General features: G+C 37.6%; 1 protein-coding gene across 2 annotated transcripts in view; it reads left to right on the top strand.

Moving 5' to 3' along the window:
* Positions 1–863: 863 nt before the first annotated feature.
* cxadr (CXADR Ig-like cell adhesion molecule) overlaps positions 864–22,087 on the top strand; it is a 60,356-nt gene continuing 39,132 nt past the window's right edge. For both annotated transcript variants that reach the window (XR_013815528.1, XM_079803903.1), the window contains exon 1: positions 864–1,046. Coding sequence is in view for 1 of the 2 variants with exons in the window: in XM_079803903.1 (XP_079660029.1) it covers positions 995–1,046 (52 nt within the window). In the remaining variant the exon portion in view is untranslated. The remainder of the gene's footprint in view (positions 1,047–22,087) is intronic.

Below are 22,087 nucleotides of genomic sequence, written 5' to 3'. Positions count from 1 at the left end.
AAAGAAAAGCATACAAATGTGAATAAATACATCAGGCATAATTTTATTATTAAATATGTCTATTTTATTATTTCTAAAAGCGTTGGAACTTTTTGTCAAACAAAACCATGTCCTCCGGTGTGATCCTGATTTTAAATCGGGCCAATTCTACTGACAAGTTTAATTAGTTGAAGGACCCCATTCAAGGTCATGTTACTGAAGCCCCCTGTGAAGTGCACATGTTAAGTTTTTGTCTCAGAATTGTTCAAATATTTAACTTTTTTGGAACCACTAAGAAAGTGTTAATTTCTGTTGTCCTTTGGTGCGACACCCCTATATTCTTAATTATTTCTATGTCACATCATAGGACACATTTCAGGAAAAATGTTCAAAAAACTGTGAAAGAATTGACAAAGTTAATGACCCCTTATATTTTCTAAAAACATCACAGGGGCCGGTTGCATAAACTGCTTAGTCTTAAAAGTTAGTCGTCTATTTTTTTCTTCAGGACTGTTCTTAACTTTTTAAACAGTTACATTTAAAGTTAGATTGGTCTAATTTGAATCAGAAAAGTTAGACTGATAACCTCTTGACTAATTGCTAGTGTATCAAATTAGTTCTTAAGACACAGTCTTAACATAATGGCTAAGTTTATGCAACTTCACACTACATAACAATATGCATTTTTCGTTCACTTCAAAAGTGGTGTTTTACAATATATATATATATATTTAGGCTATTCAATATGCTCCGATGACCGACGTATGGATAAATGCTGTCGCTTTTGGGATCATGTCGCAAGAGGGCGTGAAAACTCCTTCAAGTTTTCCGGCGGATACCTCCGGAAATCACGTGTGCAGATTCCAGCCACAATCCACCTGCGCGAGCGAGCTAGTGGACGACTGATGCAGCGCGAGACTGGCGAAAGAAGAGTGAACACGAAACAGTTCAAGTCGGCGGAAAAGTTGTTTTTACGCTTACACCTATTACTAAACTGTGGCTTAAAAGCAGAGGAATGGATCTGAGCACTACCTGCCTCTGTTTAATCTATGGTATTCTTCTCGCAGGTAAGTTAACGTTATATTTAATTTTTTTTTGGTCCGTAGGGCTGCGGACTAGCTCGAGCGCTACCTTCCTTCCCTCAAAAGTTTTTAATATCCTACTTTATTTCGGTTTCTTACACCTTTTAGTTTTTTGTTATCTCGGAGTTTTATACGGTTACCGTTTCTGTATAAGTTTAAGCTTTAAACCAAATTGGGCAAAGTAAGTTAACGGACTGTGACCAACGTAAGCGAAGTTAAAGGTTTTCAGTTGAAGGGAAAAAACGGTCACTAATTTCAAAATCTAATGGCAAATCTATGGCGATATTTAGACACTACTCATTTAAATATACTACCAAGAATTAATACATTCAATTAATTTGTAATTATTTTACAATAATTTATAAAGTATTTGAACGTGTATAAGGCACAATAGAAAAAAAACGTAATTTACACATTAAATAAAATCCTGCTTACAGGTAACTTAATGCGCGTTATACAGTACGTATACATTTGGAGAGGTGTGTTTTTATTGTCTTCTGAGGCTTCTTCGATTTAACGACGCCTTGATAACAACAATCCAGTCCGTGCAAAACCGTTTAATTCGCGGTTTTATTTCCATTATCTATATGAAGTCTTATCTGAACCAGATTTCAGTTATTTCCATTTGTTTTCAAGCTCAGGTGCCATTATACATTTTCTAAAACACGGTACATTTCTTGAATGTTGTTAGTTAGCAGTTAACACAATAGGCTTAACCGTCTTAAAGCCATCAAGAGGGGCTTCTTACAGACTGCCATCTGCCAATGCAAGCTCCACTTGTACCCCCCTTCTCAGGAAGACTCCTCTCTAGATGTCTGAAACTGAGGTTGCTTATTATCCAGTCTATATAAAAGAGCAGATATTGATTGATCCCTTGGCTTAGAAGGCAACCATGGCACTTGGCAGTGGACTTGTCTCTAGTTAACATTGATTTTCTGTGAGTAGTTGGGCTCTTGTGGTTGCTGACTTACTAGCTGGTGGTTCAGGAAAGGAATGAGAATAACGCAAGCGTAAACACCGATTCCAGCCACTCCTCTGCTTATTTCTCTCGAGTAACATCTGAAACTGCTTATGGAGTTGTGGTTAAAGGTTATCTGTGCTCTTCAGATAGAGATTCAGGTTCTGTAGCATACAGACCAGCACAAGGGAAAAAAAATAAAGTGAGAGAGTGGCATGGATTGGGCCATGACTTTCCGGGCCACTGGTTACTGATAAACTAGAATCTAACAATAACAAGCTTTGCGCACAGACACAGCTTTTGTTTTAATGCATATGTGGAATGTGTGCAAGCTTGGTTGTGGTGTTTATCTGAGCTATTTCCCATTACTGTGGTGGGAGACATTCAGGGACGTTTTTGTAGGCTTGCCCTGTGTGTGACATTTATTCCTCCATGGTGTTAACTTGTCAAACTCATTAGTATCGCAACAGAATGACGGGTCTGACATTTGTGTGCTCCTTGTCCTTCTCAGCAGACAGGATTATTGTTTTTGGTGCCGGCTTCAAGGATTTTTCTCACTTGTGTTGTCATTCTGTCACAATAATGATTATTCATAAAGTGAAGACATGGCCTTTTCACCAATGTAATACTGCAAATGTTGTTATAATAAAATGTATAGATATGAGACTTCTGTCAATGATCAGTCATGAATATTATGTGCAGTGTTAGACATTTCAAAGGGGTTTGCAGTAAGAAAAAAATACTGTAAATGTCTGTGTGGTATCCCATGATGCAAAGGGAATCGCAGTTATTTACTGTAAATAGAATTTTCTGTATTATACTGGCTTATATATATATATATATATATATATATATATATATATATATATATATATATATATATATATATATATATATATATATATATATATATATATATATATATATATATATATATATATATATATATATATATTAGTATATATATATATATATATATATTAGTAAATAACTGTACAAATTACAGTAATGTCTTGAGGCCTGTTCACACCAAGAACAATAATTATAACTATATTTGCGTCCACACCAACAAACGATAATGTTTTGTTTATTTTAAGCGTGTGCGCTGCGGTTTCAAAGTGTGAACAGCATATCATTGAACAGGTTTTTGCTGTTGTTGCATTGACACGGCTTAAACCAGCTGATGTCCTCATTAATTCATTGCGGAAGTCGACACCCAACTGTTTCTATCTTTGTTCAATCAGACACATATTTTAATTGTAGGTGAACTTTATTTAAATTAAACCTTCTCACCTGTAAATTTAGAATTAATCCCTAAATTGAGACTTAAATCTGAGTTTAAAGTTATGGAGCAACAGGATTTAAGTATCTATTTTAAATATAAATTAAATCCAATTAAAATGGTTTTAATTAGAGATGTTCCGATTCCTGATACTGATTCCGATACCTGGGCTCAGGGTATCGGCCGATACAGAGTACTGATCCGATACCTGTGTGTGTATCTGTATATACAGCTGTGTTTATACTACTAGCCCTGTGTGAATTGCTATTATTTTATGGTGTGCTTCAGACTTATCCCTTAATAAAACATGAACAAATGCATGCAGTGAACTACTGTATTTATTACAGTATTTTTATTATCTGACATGCATTTGACAGTAATACTATTTATTTTTCTTAAAGCAGCACTAGGTAACTTTTCAACCTTTATAATATATTTTCAAGACTTTTGTGATGATACATCGACTTACAATAGGTTGAATGACACGTCTGCCATAGCCTGACGGGGTCTGTATCGTTTTTAATCGTACTTTTAAACTTCGGGTTTCGGGTAGTAACCCGAGAAAAAAAAGAACTACAAAATTCGACTGCTTTACGGCATATACGTCACTTTCCTTAAATTCGGACGTGCGAGCCCAACTATCGTTTGTTTGCCGGATGTTATAGTCATGGCCGAAGCAGCACAGAAAAATAAGAAAGCAAAGGTTTTGTCTGAGGAAAGCAAAAAGAGGAAACGAGAAAGTGATCGGATTAAAGGCAGGACGAGGATCAACATTGGGCCAGCGTTTGCTCGTTGGCGTGAGCTGAAGGAGGAGGGGCTACATTCTTGCAAGTAAATACATAAGACGTACAAAATCACATTTTAGGATATCTAACATGTCTGTGATATTGGTTTATTTGTCTTCAAGCTATAATGCAAATTGATTTTTCAAATTTGCAGATTCATCTATGGTAGCTTGATATTATAATATTGACGATATATGGTTATTACCTACTACTCAAACACTGAATTGAAGTATCATATAGATTCTGTAAAACGGGAACCAATAGACTAGGCTACTATAATGACGCTGGCTTGTAAACGTGAGCATCACGATCATTTGGCGTTTGAAAAAAAAATAAAACCCATGAAATTATATTCATATGACATGCTGAAACATATGCCACTGTACCTGGGATGAAGACATTTCACACGCGACGCAAGCAGAACACCTGCATGTGAACTCCTGCAGTGTTCAGGGCTATCATAGTTGTCATGTCAATAAATGCACGTGCGCATCAGGGGATGACAGTTTACGACAGTAGTAGAGGACAATACTGTTTCCCAACTGTAGGGGGACCCCGAGAGCAAAACCTACCTAGTGCTGCTTTAAGCGAAAAAGAACTTCAAATGCAGCCACAAATCTAACAACGCAAACTAGAGATATTTTAGTTTTACACTATAACTGTATACAAAAACAGTACAACAAATAAATGTAGGAATAGAATCTCTTTACAACCTTCTAAGGCATAATTATTATTATTAGTAGAAACGTATTATTATTCTTACATAGAGACGTATCTAAATCTACTGTAGGCTACAACAGTAGCATAATATATTCTGAAAATTTCTTCACGTTAAACCAGACTTATTTTGATGGGTTTCCGTGAAGAGCTTGGAGTGTCTGTTCATTATATGACACAGTAAATTCTCATGAAGTGACAGTTTATGCGTTCATGTCCTCATATAGTGACCATAGACTGTAAAAAACGCACGTAGAGGTAGAGAAACTGTTGGAGGACAAAGACAGCGCGTGCGTGCGTGCGTGTGTGTGTGGGCACCCGCCATCCACACAGAGACGAAATACTGCTAAACAGCTGACATACTGCTAACGCTTTTTCTTTTCTTCTTCGCTGCTCTAAACAGGGGTTGCTTGTGTCAACACAGCACAACTTCCTGTGTTTGCAATGCATTCTGAGCAGCGAAGAAGAACCGCGCTGTGGTTAGGCAAAGCTCACGGTCGTAATAACTAGGTCTTGTTTAAGAAAATGGTATCGGATCGTATATGGGTTCAAGTACTCGCCGATACTGATGCCAGAATTTGTTGAGGTATCGGTGATATTTCCGATACTAGTATCGGAAATGGAACAACTCCAGTTTTAATCAAGGTTTAAAGTTTGGTGCAACAGAATTATTAGATAAACATTGATTAGCAGATAAAAAAACAAATGTGGAAGATGTCTGTGGAACAAAAGGCTTACGATCAGGCAAGAAGTATCAGCTTTCCAGCGCTGGAGAGAACTCAAGGAGCGAAGGCCGAGGTTGCTTTATTTCTTCTCGATAGGCGAGTAACATTGATTTTGATAATTACCCATTCATTTCCACACCATATAAGCCTGGAGCGTCTAAACCTCCTCCACTGTCTCTTTCAAGCGTCAGCTCCCAAAGTGTGTCCGAAAATTTAGATAATCTACTCCTAATATACGTTTATTTCCTTTGGTTCCTCTTTTCGTGATCGATATAACCCTCTAATCTTGTCATAATTGTAATGTGTTTGTTAATTGGACTGTCTCGTGTTATCGAGTTGTTCATGAGAACTGTGTTTGTGTTTTTGGGATGTAAGGGATGATTTTTTTCAATGAACATTCGACCGGGATTACCATAGTAACACGCATTGCTTTCACTTATTGATGACATCATACCCTCGGCCGGCTGGCCCAGCAGATTCCGCCGTAGTTGTTGCCTGGGTTACGTATGTGTGGGGCGGAGCTATCAAAATAGGGGCGGGTTTGTTTTGGTGATGTGAAATCAACATCGGTTACCAGAAAGCACTTACCCCTCCTTTTAAGCTCTTAAACTACTTAAATATTTGCATATATATGAATATTTTGCAATAAACTAACATGTTTCTACATGTATAACAAAGTCTTTGAATCTATAGTTTTATATTTATCCATGTTCTTTATCCATTTTGACCAAATTAACTTTTAGGAAATAGAATAAAATATTGATGACACTACACAGATTTTTGTCCAATCAAATGTTTCCTAATAACTACCATAATATTAAGCACCAAAGCAGGGTTTGTGGTTGTGACATAACAAAAGCTGATTGTCAACACAGAACATTTGTCATCTTGCCCTTTCACATTCACCTTTCAAGTAATTGTTTTATGCATATATTTTATTCAGAATAAAAATCAAAGAGAGCTTGCAAGCTTTTCTAAGGTTTGAGACAACACTCTGTCTTCACTGTCTATTCCTGTAGTCTTCCCTGTTCTGTCCTATAATCCCTAGTGTCCATTAAAGACATATTCTCAATAATACCTTCCATAGGCTCTGACAGGCTTGTCCCTTCACTTAGATATTAGCCAGATGCTTTCAGACATCGCTGGTCAGTCAGCACTTTTATTTTGCTCCTACGGTCGTGTATGTGCACAAGATCAGTCATTCATGTCCGGCCCATGTTGTTGTATGCACTCAACTCCTCAATATTATCTACTTCTTCTTTTCTAAAGTTTGACTCACACTTTTTCCTCAACAGCCATTAAGAACCCTACAGGACCTTCCCATTCATAGTGTTGTGTCGTGTTTTAACCCTGTTTGAGGTCAGTGAACTGTTCTGAAAAGCTCCTCAACCTTGAGTAGACCTGTGATGTAGTTACCTGATAAATCTACCTACTCTCTCTGGAGACCCTGCCTGGAGACCGTTGCTAGGAGACCTGTAGCACATAGCCACACGGGTCCTTGGAAAGTGATTGTAGAGAATCACTTCTTCTTGTTCATTGTTAGAGTGGTTTCCTGATTGCTTTTTTGCTCGTCATCCAGCTAATGGAGGTAGAACCCATTGAAAAAGGAAATCTTGGTTTAGTCTGTTTTTGAGCTTTGTACATTTATAGTGGCATATGCGCACTATTGTTCAAAAGTTTGAGGTCTATAACACATTTTTTGAAAATAACTAATACTTTTATTCAGCAAGTGTGCATTAAATTCATCAAAAGTGACAGTAACGGCATTTAAAATGTTACAAAAGTTTCTGTTCTATTAACCTGTTTATTCCTGAAAAAAGAAACATGGTTTCCACAAAAATATTTGGGACGAAGCAAAGCAACTGATGGAAGTTACGGCAACAGCAACCAGAAGTACACAACAGTTAACGGCGTAGCCAAAGTACACAAAAATCACTAAGCAACAATAAAGAGGACGGCGTAATGGGTTGCTTTTTGCATTAAATTATATATAGATACAATTATAATGCCACATAACATTTACTACATCTAATCTATCACGTTTTAACGACTACGGCAAATCCGCTATTCTCCCATAGTAGTCGGTTGCTTTAGAAAGTCACAAAGTAGTAGTTAAAGTCACGCATACACAATAGAACGCCAGAATGCTTAAAGGCCCACTGAAGTGCCTTGAAACACGCAGTGTTATTCAATGTGTTGACGTAATTTCCGTTCAAAAACGGCTCCAGCTGTTAGAAGCTCCTCCCCTTTTTTGTAACAGCCAATAGCGTTTTGTCAAAACCACAGTTTGACTAGAGCATTTCTGTTTGGTAAAGCCAGAGTTTCCTCCTAATCTCTAACCGTTTATCATCATAATCTCCTCCATATCGCTTTGAAATACAGCATTCTGTGCAGAATTTAAATGGGTCCGATATGTTTTGTTGTCTGCGCCGACTCGCGCATATGATCCGCGCTGCGCTCTCGTGTCTCTAGTCAACGGCTCTGGTCTAGACTGTGTGTATGCGCTGCGGCGGTGCGCGTGAAACTAACGTGAAACCAGACTTCATTCGCCTCCACTAAAAGCATATTTACACTGTCGGAATCGTTTCCTATCCCTTGTATAGTGCGCTATGTGCCATTCACCATGTAGAAAATAGTAAATGTGTGAAAAACTGACCAATTTCAGCCACAGCTTCAGCGTCTATTTATAGTGTAGGGGGCGGGTGCTTCAGATTCTAGACACCATTTGATTGGACAGGAGATGTGATGAGAAGATGATGTCCTCAAAATGTGTGATTCATTTTAACGGAAGTGAGAGACTGTAAGTTTTGAATGCTTATCTCCTAAATGCGAATTTTGTCATTGTTTTGGAACACACCAGCTTATTCATAACCTTAAGGCTAACATAGTCATACTAAAAAGCTAAAAAACTTCCATTTGGATTTCAGGGGGCCTTTAAAGTCCCTAATGACACTGAAGACTGGAGTAATGGTTGCTGGAAACTAGGGCTGAACGATATGGACAAAATTTCATATCTCGATTTTCATGCCAGATATCTCGATATCGATACAATACGATATGACTACGTGTTCGGTGAAAACCAGAATCTGAATTAAAATGTGTTTGATTTAAGCCTACATTTCAAAAATTTGTGTCAGAAAATGTATTGTTTTTAAGCCTTTGGCACGTACGATCACACGGGTGTAATCAGTCTAGGCTGGTCCCTGGAGCGCATGATCAAGTGCATCACCTGATCAACAGAGACAGGCGCGCTCAGAGCTGTCATATATCACAACTTTTCAGTGTTTTCAACCACATACTGTTTATTTTAGGTTTCAAACATATAAATTCACATAAGTACTAAAAAAACAATACATTTAGAGTTTGTAAAATACACACTGATGTCTATGGAAGAGGTAATAATAATCCTTTCCATTATAATTCGACACGTTTTATTCATATCAGATAAACATTGTAAGTAACTTCAATGTTTGCTCTATTCTATTCCCAGTTCACCAGCCACTTACTTTTAAGTATTTCGGGAGAAGTGGATGAATTCACGTGTTGAAAACATAGAGGTTGTAAATCCAACAGATCCGATTCTATGAACTGCGTCTGCGGCACAAACTAATGCTGCCTTCACGTGCTATCGGAAATTTGATGATTCCGACTTCTGAAATCGTGATTACGAGCGCATTGCATTCAAGTTTCAAAATGTGAGGGCGTTCATGTGCAATGTTTACCTAGGAAACTCGTATTTACGATAATTCCGAGAGCACGTGAAGGCAGCATTACACGGCGGCGCCCATCGCGCATACAGCTCAACTAACGCGATCGTTATAAAGGTGTTTAAACAACAATATACTTCCACTTGCATGTATTTGACAATCGGAATATCAGATATTTCATGCCATAGCTAACACATTTGTGAATATTCTGAATAAAAGAGGAAAAAATGACGAAAGCAGATCATCATTCATTCAGCGCTGTTGCTGCTGCGGTGTCACGTGACAAGCAATGACGTGTCACCATGGAAACGCCGCCCCCCTCTCAAGTCCCTGTAGTGCGCGCGCGCTGGCTTTAGCGGTGCATTCAAGGGCACTCGTAAAAATGATGTTTGTTGTGACTGCCAGAGTTGTATGCAGGGCGAGCGCGGAGAGGGGAAATCTATATCGTTGCTTTTTTCGATAGTAATATCTTGAAAGTTCATATCTAGATATAGATACGATAACGATATATCGTTCAGCCCTACTGGAAACAGCTTTGCCATCACAGGAATAGGTTACATTTTAAAATATACTAAAATAGTAAACAGTGTTTTAATTTCTAATAATATTTTACATATTTTTTTATAATATATTTTCTTTTTTTCAAAAGCATTAAAATGCTATATTTATTTATTTATTATTTTTCTATCACTAAATGTCACATTTTTCCAGACAAGTAGTGCTCTGAGGTCTCAAAGTAGAGTAGAGGTTTCTACAGTAAGTCAGTCAGGTTTCAGCAGAACTTGGTTCATGTTACAGTCCACAACAATGGTTTATTAATAAATTAGGACTTCAACATGAAGACAATGGCAAGCTAAAATTTAGAAACCGGGTTTGAAATTAAAAAGGTTTTTATCAGACAGCAATAATTATCGCATTTCATTAGATTTTCCAAACATGAGACAAATGAACAAGTTAAAAGGTGAACTTTTGTAGGCTATTATTTTAACTTTGTTCTATAAAATGTGTTTGCTATTTTTTTTTTAATTATTATTATATTAAAACAACATTATAGCGTTTTACTATATTTTTTTCTATTACTGTAAGGCACTTTTTATAAAGACATTGCTGTTCTTAAAGGGATAGTTCACCCAAAAATGTCTGTTGAACACAAAAAATATTTTAAAGAATGTCAGTAACCAGACAGTTGATGGCACCCATTGATGTCCATTTTTTTCAATGGGTGCCATCAACTGTCTGGTTACCAACATTCTTTAAAATATCTTCTTTTGTGTTTAACAGAAGAAAGAAACTCATACAGGTTTGGAACAACATGAGGGTGAGTAAAGGATGACAACATTTTAATTTTTGGGTGAACTATTCCTGTAAGAAATATAGTTCCTTTCTAATTAGCTTGCCTTTAGAATGAACAAAAACTATTTGATATAGGCACCCACAAAGAGGAGATGTTGAGAAGGTACAGCTAGAGGGCATGCTGTGAGGCAAAAAGATATTTATTTGAGATACTCCCATGATTTGTCTTTGTGTAATGTAAGGAGAGACGAGCTGCTGAGTTATGGCCTCAGGCCACACTCTCTTTTCTGTCTAATCCAACCAGCAAAGCCTCTCAAAACGAAGTGTTGATATCGGCTTCAGCCTCACCCGTGACTCAAATCCCTGTTTCTCGCTCCCTCTGTAGTGTCTTTCTCCTCTCAACACAACATTCCCCCTGGTGCTGTCCTTCTGAATAAGGGACTGAGCTTTAGAGTAGAATCACACTCTGACACACCTGTGCTTGGGTATGTGCTGTATGCCCTCCATCTAACAGAGGACACACTACCCATATGAATATTCAGGCCTTTGCTTCATAAATATTTTAGGATGCAAGACTCGTACTTGAGACGCAGGCAACACCTACTCCTGTTACGTTACAACCCTCTCACCCAGTGTGCCAAGCCCTTGCTCGCTCTCTCTCTCGCCCTGTTTTCATTGCCTTCTTTGTCAATTTGGAGAGCAAGTGGGCCATTACGGCGGGCTGATCACGTTCCATTAGACATAGTGATAATGATAAATAACCAAGGTTGTAGGTTGTTTTTTTTCCTGGTCACTCTAGTTTCAATTGGAGACTTGCAATGCATTCATGGATCATCACTCACACATGCTGAAATGGGCAACACGGGAACAGAGGGGAGTAGAAAGAGACGTTAGGAAAGAGATTCAAACAGAAAGGAGCGATAAGAGCAGAGGTTAAAGTCATGGATGAGTGTATGAGTGGGAGTTTAGAAGAGGATGGAGGGAAGAAAGTGTGATCATTGTAAGTATATCATGTGAGACTCCGAGACGAATGAAACAAGGAATCGAAAGGGATAATGGAAGAGAATGGAATTGATTTCAGAGGGATTTGGCAGGGTTGAGGGTTAAGTATGTAAAGGCTGGTAGGAGGGTTTTCTCTCTTTTTTTCTTCCAGGGATGTGTGAATCACTGTGAAGCTCAGATCATTGCCAAGGAGACTTGGGCTGGGATTTACACTTCTCCCATCCCACTGTTCTGATAAACCCACCATAAACACAAGGTCATGAAACCTCTTGTTCTGTGTCTCTTCATCCATCACACTTCAGCTCATAGGCACCACCTTGTTTTTTCTGCAGTGATAAGAGGACCTGTAGTGCATCCATCATTGTGTCCCTCAGCTCACCCCTCAGTAATGCTTATATCCCATAATGAGTCTTAATGCAGACACATGACTAAAACTCCAATTTGTGAATCAGACATAAATGTTTCTGTCTCAATTAGATCTTTTGATACTGAGATGAAGTCCTGGGGTACGTTCCATTCCCCTGATAGATAGTGCCCTGTGAAGTGGAATTCAAAGGATATACTTAAAAGGATAGTTCACCCACAAATAAAGATTCTGTTAGCATTTCTCACCCTCATGTTGTTCCAAACCGGTTTTTACTCTGGAACACAAAAAGAGATTTTGAAATGGTTTCAACCATTTTCATTGATACACTGAAAGTCAATCAACAAAACATTGGACCCAACTGACTTAAACTGAATCGACAAAAAAAAATTGAATTTTTTACAACATCATTTGTGTGTCTTGGAACAAAAACATTTTTGGGTGAAAAAAATCAGTGCTTACTTTTGATGATGCAGCTGTTAGTATAAAAATAGAACAATATTATGCATAAAGGCATAGTTGACGGAACTCTGAAATTATTTTGATCCATCTGTATCAGTGTTGACAGCACAATGAGTACTCTAAAATTGTGTATTATAGCTGAATTGGTAACGCTTTACAATAATGTTTAATTAGTTACTATATTTGTTCATCTTTGTTAACGTTGGTTATTAAAAATACAGCTGATCATTGTTTGTTCATGTTAGTTCACAGTGCATTAACTAATGTTAACAAGATTGTTGAAATTAACATTAACAAAAATAATGTTTATAAGTGCAGTTCATTATTAGTTCATGTTAACTAATGTAGTTAACTAATGAACCTTATTGTAAAGTGTTACCGCTGATTTAATGATGAATCGGCTGACATGACTAGTGATGAGAATCAGTTGCTTTCTCTTCCTTTTGGTCTTGTTCAAGTGTTTGGGGTCAGTGTGATTATTATTATTTTTAAAGAAATTAATACTTTTATTCAGCAAGGATGACCGTAAAGATATTTATAATGTTACAAATATTTCTATTTCAAATAAATATGATTTCTTTTGGACTTTAGTTTGTTAGAAAACATTTTATATTGGTTTCCACAAAAATATTAAGCAGCACAACTGTTTTCAACATTGATAATAATAGGACATTTTTCTTGAGCACCAAATCATCATTAGATGATTATTTATAAATCATCATTATTTCTGAGGGATCGTGTGACACTGAAGACTGTAATCGATGGAGTTTAAACGAATCAAGCCAAGCAATGATTGAATTACTTGTAATAGGGCTGTGCGATTAAACTTATTTTTTTTCAATTTCGATATTGGCTTCCAACGATTATGAAAACAAGATAATCGAGGCAAATCGGCCGCTGCCGCATTCCGTCCAGCGCACTTTCCTTTCCTTCAGCAGTGCGTTTTCGTTCCTCCTTAAGCCAAACTTAACATGCAGATCACCTGAATAAGTGAGTAATGTAAAATGCAGTCTACTGTTGCTAAACTGCAGGACGTGCTTGATATTAGTGTTATTAAAAGCGCATTACCACAAAAGAGACACTGTTCCCTTGGCGATCTCTTGTGCGCACACTCTGAAATGGAGCAGAACATGCATAAGAGAAGTATACTTTGGGCTTCAGGTATGCGTCTAAACGGTCAAATAGACTAGTACACACAAATATGTCAATGTTGTTTTGCTAAGTATCCTCTTAAACACAGTTATGTCTTAAATGAATGTAAACACACTGCGTATGTAACAGTTTATTGGGTCCGTGCAGCTCTTAAAGTGACAGTCACCAACATTAATGACTGCTGTAGTCTTTGCTAATCTAACAAAAAAGATAAAATCACTCACTGCTCTTGAGTGAATAACTTTTGTAGTTTTAAATAAGGATTAGTCTAGATTTAATGTATACAGCAGTGTTATTTTACATTTGATTACTTTGATATCGATAATTATGAAATGTATCATTAAATAAGACTTTGATCATATCACCCACCAATAATTTGGTAAATAATCGTGATATCAATATTGACCAAAATAGGGTTGCAACAAACGATTATTTTAATAATCGATTAATCTAACGATTATTAGAACGATTAATCGACTGATTCGATTATTGCTATTGACCTCAATGACTAATCAGTAAATTTTTAGCGATTACTCAGCTTTTTCAGTTAGTTAAAACATTGAGTTATACATATTCTAACTATAATATATAAAAAAGAAAATCACTTCAGCTTTTGAAATGGTTGTTTTAATGAACTTAGAGCCAAGTTCTCAGAACTCAAATCACACACAAATGCTCTCTAAGCATTGTTTAAATATTCTCTTCTCTTTCAATTGAAAATAAATAAATAATAATAAACAGACAAAAAAAATAGATGTTTGAATGTAAACATCTCTTGGCAGCTTCATTTGTAAAACAATAATAGGCCCCACTGCTTTTCTTAGAACTGAAACAGAAAAAGAGGACATTTACTTCAGGACCTAAAGAATGGTAAAAATATTAATCTGCAAATTACATTGCAGACAAAATGTCATAATATTAATCTCTTACATGACAATTGAGCTGACAGATTCTCATTCACCTTTTAATTAAAAATATGAAAAAGTAACTGACATGATATTCTTCCTAACATCGCCTTTTGTAAGTCTTCATGCATATGGAACAAAATACAGGCAAGTGATGAGACTACAATACCTAATAGTGTTATAATAATAAAAACAATCCTGACTCCAAGCTTGATCAAACTTTATTCTATGCTAAATAAATCATCACATTACTGTAATTATATTAATATTGTTAATTTTATTACAATTATTAGTAGTATTGCATTCTCTAATAAAGAGATTTACCGTTAGTTAATTAGTTGTTTCCTCTTTAAGTGCTCCAACCATAGACTGTAAAAAAATATGGACGTAGTGTCCGTGACGTCACCCATAGGATTCTGATGAGCCGTTCTGAAGCGCAATGGTGGCCGTTGCCATCTTGGCAGCGCGTCATCGCGCGTCACTCCCGGATAACAGAAAATGGGCAAAAAGGCGGGACGTGGGCGGAGCTTAAGTGACGCGATGACTAACAGACAGCAGATAAATGGCTATCCACCAGTCACTCGAAGTGGCCACGCCCTTAATTATGCAGAACTTTAAGGCTTTATATAATGTAAACGAATGAGCTATAAAAAAATTCACCCCCCTCACAGTTGTCATGAAGGGCAAAATGAGCCGTATAGACCAAAAGCACAATTTGTACCAGGCTGTAAACATGTTTTATTCTGCTCTAAAGTTGACCATTTTAACATGGGGCTCAATGAGATTCTGCTCCCTTCTGGATCCTGTCCCTAGCGGCCAGTCGATGAATTGCAGTTTGAGGCACTTCCGTATTGGCTTCAAGAGAAACTGCGGGAGGTTGCCGCTTGGCTCCAACATGCACGTTTTGCCTTGCACGTCTCAATCAGCTCCTGGTTCAGTAGTCAGGACACTGAGCAGGACAAGAATCAATGGGCTAACTCCCTGATCAGTGCCCTGACTACTGAACCAGGGAGCTGATTGAGACGCAGCCTTAGTTTGAAGTTTTGTGAAACTTTCCCACATCTTGCTAGTTCAGATTTGTTTGCACTCCGTCATTCGCACTGTTTTCTTTTACCGCAATAGCATTTTAAAGGGCTGCATTACACTCTAGCGCTACAGCGTTGTAGCGGTCAAATCGCGATATTGCAGGCCGTTACATTAGGTCACATGAGATCAAACGACTACTCGACAACAAAGATATTTGTCGACAATTTTTTTATTATCGACAATGTCGACTAATCGTTTCAGCCCTATGATTTTTGCCATAATCGAACAGCCCTAACTAGTAATGTGTTACTTAACTGACTCCATTGTATCCTTTAATAAACGCACTAAATGAAGTCTGTCAGAATTACTGTAGCTGCCTGTCCTCCCTGTTTAGAGGCTGCTAGGTTGGGTTAACATAATCCTTTGTGTTCTCCTGGTCCACCGAGGACAGTGTTTGTGTGTGGTGCACTTAGCTCACGTATTTTATCTTAGATAATCAGCATGTTTCAGCATTTATTCACATGGAAAAGTAGTCAGTCATGCAGCAGTTTTTCATGATCTAAAAACAGTTGTTCTTTAATCCCAGTTGGTATGAGGGAACATTCTCTAAAAATGTGTAGCTTCTAATGCATGGTGTATAGGCTTATGCGTTTGCTTAGTCTAGGAGGCAGTGGTCAGGCTCCAGTGTGAGATTATATTTGCCTTAGAGTGTGTGTCTGTGTCTGTTTATGCCTGCCAGCTTGACATTGTCTGTGTGGAAGTGTACACAAGTGTTTGTGTGTGTGTGCGTGTGTGTGTGCGTGTGTGTGTGAGTGACTCTTCACTATGCTGGAATCTTGTCTACAGGGATTTACTTTTAAGTGAGATCTTCTACTGAGAAGCTTTATACGTGCCAGCACTGTTGTATCTTTCCAACCATCTCTCTCACACAAACATTAACTGGAAAAATAAAATGTGTTCTCAGTCTGCTTAAGAATCAGCTGGTGAATTAAATCAAATATTGACACTTACTACATACTACTAAGATTAGCCCTTTAAAACGACCTTATCCAAGTCCAGCGTTAGCCAAGTTCAAATCCAGTTAAACATGGCCAAATTCAGAGATTTTCAGTTTTAAAGCTGCACTTCACTTTCAGACAGAAGCAAGAAGTCCGTTCCAGCTCTCTACAATTAGATTATAATCTAGATTGGGGAAATGTGCAAGACCTGTGTCGCTATGTTGTATGTTATCAAAGAGATTTAGTTTCTCCAGAAGTAAGGAAGCGAGAAGTAAAGCAGCTGTGTAGAAACCAATTTTAGGCTTTATCTCATTGAGAAACATTACACATTATTGACTGCCAGTGTGTGAGAGAAAAAGCAAATTTGCACAGACTGGAAAAGAAAAAAAAATGCTATGCCCTTGTCTCTTATCAACCCCCTCAACACACACACACACACACACACACACACGTCCTGCCTCGTCATTAGCATTCAAGCCAACACCACTCTAATGTTAAGGCAAATTGTAATCTGTTCCTACATATGTAAATGACCCTTGTGTGTGGGAAAAAATTATTTGTTTTCCCAAGATAATCATTAGTATGCGCAATTTCTTTTTTTATGTGCCATTTTCTCAGCATGAGGGGAGGATTCATGTCGCAATCTTTACATTTAGCCTGTGGTGCTCGTACGCAGCCTATTTTGTAATATTTTAATACAAATAACCTTTTGGGCTCTGGCCCAGTTCTGATAAATCAACCATCTATCTCTCATCTTTGCCCAAACAAACTGTTTCATTACATCCTTCATGATAATTTCCTATGTTCTGCCTCTGGAGCTATGATTAGACACAGTGAGTTTTCACATGAATGTGTAATGAGTTTAAATGTTGTAAAGGGGAAAAAGGAAGTCTATAGTGCATTTCAGCACAAATATTTGAGTTTTTTATGTGATGTTAGCAAACAAAAGCAAAAAAGCATCTGCAAGGCCCACCTACTGGGTATAACCTTGAACAAAGGTGTCAACAGCTTGTGTGTGTGTGTGTGTGTGTGTGTGTGTGTGTGTGTGTGTGTGTGTGTGTGTGTGTGTGTGTGTGTGTGTGTGTGTGTGTGTGTGTGTGTGTGTGTGTGTGTGTGTGTGTGTGTGTGTGTGTGTGTGTGTGTGTGTGTGTGTGTGTGTGTGTGTGTGTGTGTGTGTGTGTGTGTGTGTGTGTGTGTGTGTGTGTGTGTGTGTGTGTGTGTGTGTGTGTGTGTGTGTGTGTGTGTGTGTGTGACATGACCTTGTCATTGCATTAAGTTTTGGATTTAGGTGGTAACATCCTCAGGGATATGGCGATCAGGGGTCTAGTCACCTGTTTCTTGAGCCATCTCACATTTACATTCATTCTCAGCTCAGGTTGGATTAATTGACTCATTCATTCAGTCTTTATTTAATCAGGGGCAATACGCGTTAATACATAGAATCTATATAAAATATGCCACATTTAGCCAATATTTCCGTCTGTTGTCACTAGTCAGGTTAATGTAAAAAAACAAAAACAAAAGATTCAATACATAAATGCAACTATTTCCCTAAAATCCCAATTATTTGGATAGATAAGATGCATACTAAGAAAGTTGTAAGAATGTTCTTAAGAGCAATTTTTGAAAACTTAAATTTTTCAAGAAGTTATCTCAAATTTAAGAGGATGGATTTGGCCTACCCAAAATAAAAAGCTTCCCATACCCGCATACTGTGGTCTAAATACACAATTTTGGTGTCATTTTTAAAGGAAACCCTTTGAAATGTATACATGTGATAAACATGTAAGTATATGTTGTCTTAGCTGTAATAAGCCCCCCCCCCCCCCCAAAAAAAAATAAGACGCTTTATTTGTTTTGGTTATAAATTCAGTTTTGAAAGTGTGTAACTCAGGCCCGTGTATTCTAGCACCCGGCAGACAGTTTGGGCTGTTTCCACCAGATTCCAGAAAATAGTGGAAAAATGTTGTCTGTATCCTGTTGTATGCAAGATTTATACAACTGCGAGAGGCATTACACTTTCTTTGTAAGTTTAATATGGAAGGCAGTCCGCCGGAAGCTAGATATTTTACTTTATAACATGTTAAATATGGATATTTTTCTTACAAAAACCCATCAATTTGCTTCAGAAGGCCTTTATTAACCCCCTGGAGCTGTGTGGAGCACTTTAATAATGGATGGATGCACTTTTTTGGTATCTTGGGCTGCCATTTATAAAGCTTGGAAGAGCCACCAGGACGTTTTTTTTATATAACTCAGATTGTATTTGTCTGAAAGATGAATGGTACATCTAGGATGGCTTGAGGGTGAGTAAATGATGGGATCATTTTCTTTTTTTGGTGATCTATCCCTTTAAGAAAAAAGAACATATATTTAAGAAATGTTTTTGGGAATGCTAAATATTCCTATGTTTTGTGAATCCGTCCCCTGGACAGCATCAGTGTGAATTGTGTAAACTGATTTATTTATTTTCAGTGTGTGTACATCAATGTCCATAAGGGCTATATTTGCAACAGCATTTTGCTCAAAGCCAGTGCACATGAAAGAGAGCTTAAATGAAGGAGACAGAGATATTAAGAGTTAGATGCAGAGAGAAAATCAGAGATCTAGAGAAAAAAGTGTGTAATTGACTGCAGAACGCATTGTTTCCCTGGAGACTACACTCTAAAGAATGCTGGGTTAAAAATAACCCAAGTTGGGTTGAAAATGGACTAACCCAGCGATTGGGTTGTTTTAAGTAAACATTTAACCCAACCGCTGGGTTAAAACAACCAGATTAGACTCATTAATAATTCACGGAAAAAAAAGATGCACACATGTGTAGCCAATTTCACATGCATTAAACCAAATTCATGTGCACAAAAAGTAATTCACGTGCGCAAAATAAAGTTATACATTCATAAAATACATTTCACAAATGCAAAACACAATTCGTAGATTTACAACTGTGCACAAAAACTTTAGAATGTTTAAAATGTACAAGTTCATCCTGTAATGTGAATGTGCAAATCGTCATTCATGTGTGAATTGCCTTGGATTTGTGTGTGTGTGTGTGTTTTTGAAACTTTCCTGGCAGCGCTCTCCTCCCACCCGGATCAGTCGTACGCTTTAGCCAATCAGATTTAATCTTATCAATCGGCCAATCATAACCGCGTGGGCCAACTGGGTGAATCCATCAATACTTAAAATAAATGTTTATTTTCACACAGCAGTTAATAAACTATCGCTTCAACTGATCTCTAACATCTTACTTTCAGTAAACACCATGTAAAAAACAATCTTTATGAGGCCAGTGCTAAGTGGGAGCTATTGGCCACCCAGATGATTGTTTTGCAGTCATTTGCGTGATTGTAACAGAGAGAGCTGTCTGAGGGGCTCTGTATCTGCAGCTAAAATACAACAAAACAAGCATCATTTCCTCTTCATATGGGACATCTGATTACCACAGCAGTTACTTACATCTGTTAATATTTATTAAACTATCGCTTCAACTGATCTCTAACAGTAAACACAGAAATGAACCAATCAACCTGCACATACCTCTGCTGCTTAGCCATGATCTTAGCCATGATCTCCAACTGTGGTAGAACGCTGATGACGTAACACCCAGGTGGGCCCGCCCTCACGTGGTTATGATTGGCCGATTGATAAGATTAAATCTGATTGGCTAAAGCGCGGTAAATTTTTAAAATCTAAAGTTTTTGTTTACAGTTGTAAATCTATGAATTGTTTTGCATTTGTGAAATGTATTTTTATGAATTTATAATTATTTTGCGCACGTGAATTTGGTTTCATGCATGTGAAATTGGCTACACATGTGCATCTTGTTTTTTGCGCGAGTTATTAACGAGACTATTCTGCTTCCATAGGAGACTGGCTCTGGATATAAGCTGTGTTTTCATGGTACTTGGCAAACAGTAATGTTTGAAGTGGAATTTGTTCTCTTGTGAACAAATAAAACCTATTTTACCCATGCAGTGGTAGTTATGAAGTTTAACCTAATTTCTGAAATCTTTGTCTGTGTTAAGTTAGCCTTTTGCAGACATAACTCTGTTTGACACCAGTATAATGTGTGTATAAAGCTGCAGTGTATGGTTTCTGCTACTGTAGATGTAAAAATGCTTTATGGCAGCCAGCTGTTAAGTGTCTTAATGGATTCATGTTTAATTCATGGCCACATCACAAGGCGACCTCTTCTCTGTGTCATTCTCTCATCCCTTTCCATCCGTGCGCAGCGAGTATCAGAAGGAATTTTTTTTCTCCGCATCTCAGTACTTTCAGAGCATTCTCTCTCTTTCCCCTCCCTTTTCGTTCTGTATAAAGCGATGCATTTAGGCAGCACTAGGTGTTCTGTAATCCTCAGATTTACTGTTTTTCTCTGGCGTGCTCTCATCTGACACAAATACAAACACATATTTAAAATGTCCTTTGTTCACCCACACAGAGGCACTTTCAGAACTTTTACATTTTTCCTTCATTCTTTTCTTTATAGTGTTTACAATGATTTGACATTTACCTTCGCACATGAGAAGACTCTGGAGCCTAATGACACTTTGGGAAACTTTAACTGTTTGTAGAAGGTTAATGATTACTTTTTCTCTTGTGCATCTGAATAAACAAGGCTTCCATAAATATATATTATTTTGTCTGCGTATTCTAGCCTTGCGCATCTGTCCCACTTTCTTTACTGGTGAGAATATGAATTCCTTCAGCATCATAGAAAACCCACCCAAGCTGAAGCCTCAAGCTTTCCAGGCATGCAAAACAAAGTAACCCATAGCCCTATATTTCAAATGAAATGTGTCAAATATTTCAAATGAAATGTCAGGTTTGATTTCTGTAAAATTGAATGCATTAGATAAGTTTGTCACTGTATATGTTTCTGGCATGTAATTTTTACAAAGCCATTCCGTCGTTCTGCTTGACTTATTTATTCAATATGTTTTGCAGGATGATTTAAATGAAGATTAATACTGGGTCTTTTTTTCTGTCACATATATCCTACCTATTGTGGTTTAAAAAGGTTCCACATTAATGGAGATTTGAGTATTAAAATCAGTTTTTCAGTGTTTGATGCTTTTTGGGTTTTCATTTTAGTCTTTGTCAAATAAGAAGTAGGGATGCACCAATACCATTTTTTTTCAGATACCGAGTATCGGATCGGCGCATCCCGAATACGTTTGTATGAGCACTTCAGTGTTCTTGCGCATCTTTTGGCTCTGAACACATTTTGATTGAGGTTCCTTGCTGAGAGAGAAAGCCTGTTAGCTGAGATCAGACACTTTCATTGGGATTACTGGACTGAGCTGCCTGTCTGACCCTGACTGATCTTTAAGCTGAGAGACAGCTGTCTGTCTGTTTGACCACTCCTGACTTAACCTCTTTGGATTCAAGACCAAGAAGCTTTGAGTGTTTGTATCACTAGTTATGGTTCCATCCAAAGTTGCAAATTTAACTTATGACGACAGAATTTGCTCAGGCATTTCAGAATTAGTGCTGTCAAAAGTACTGACCGCGATACAAAGTCGGTACTGAAATTAAAAAAATGTGACACTTTGAGTGCAGTTGAGCGGAATCGTAGACGCCTCTGACTGGCTATTGTGCTCACGCACTCAAATATGTCTGTGATTGGCTACAATGACCAGCGTTC

This window comes from Gobio gobio (genome assembly GCF_949357685.1).
Source record: "Gobio gobio genome assembly, chromosome: 22".
Lineage (NCBI taxonomy): Eukaryota > Metazoa > Chordata > Actinopteri > Cypriniformes > Gobionidae > Gobio > Gobio gobio.
The sequence above is the reverse complement of the archived record's forward strand: the minus strand, read 5'-3'. Positions and strand labels throughout refer to the sequence as shown.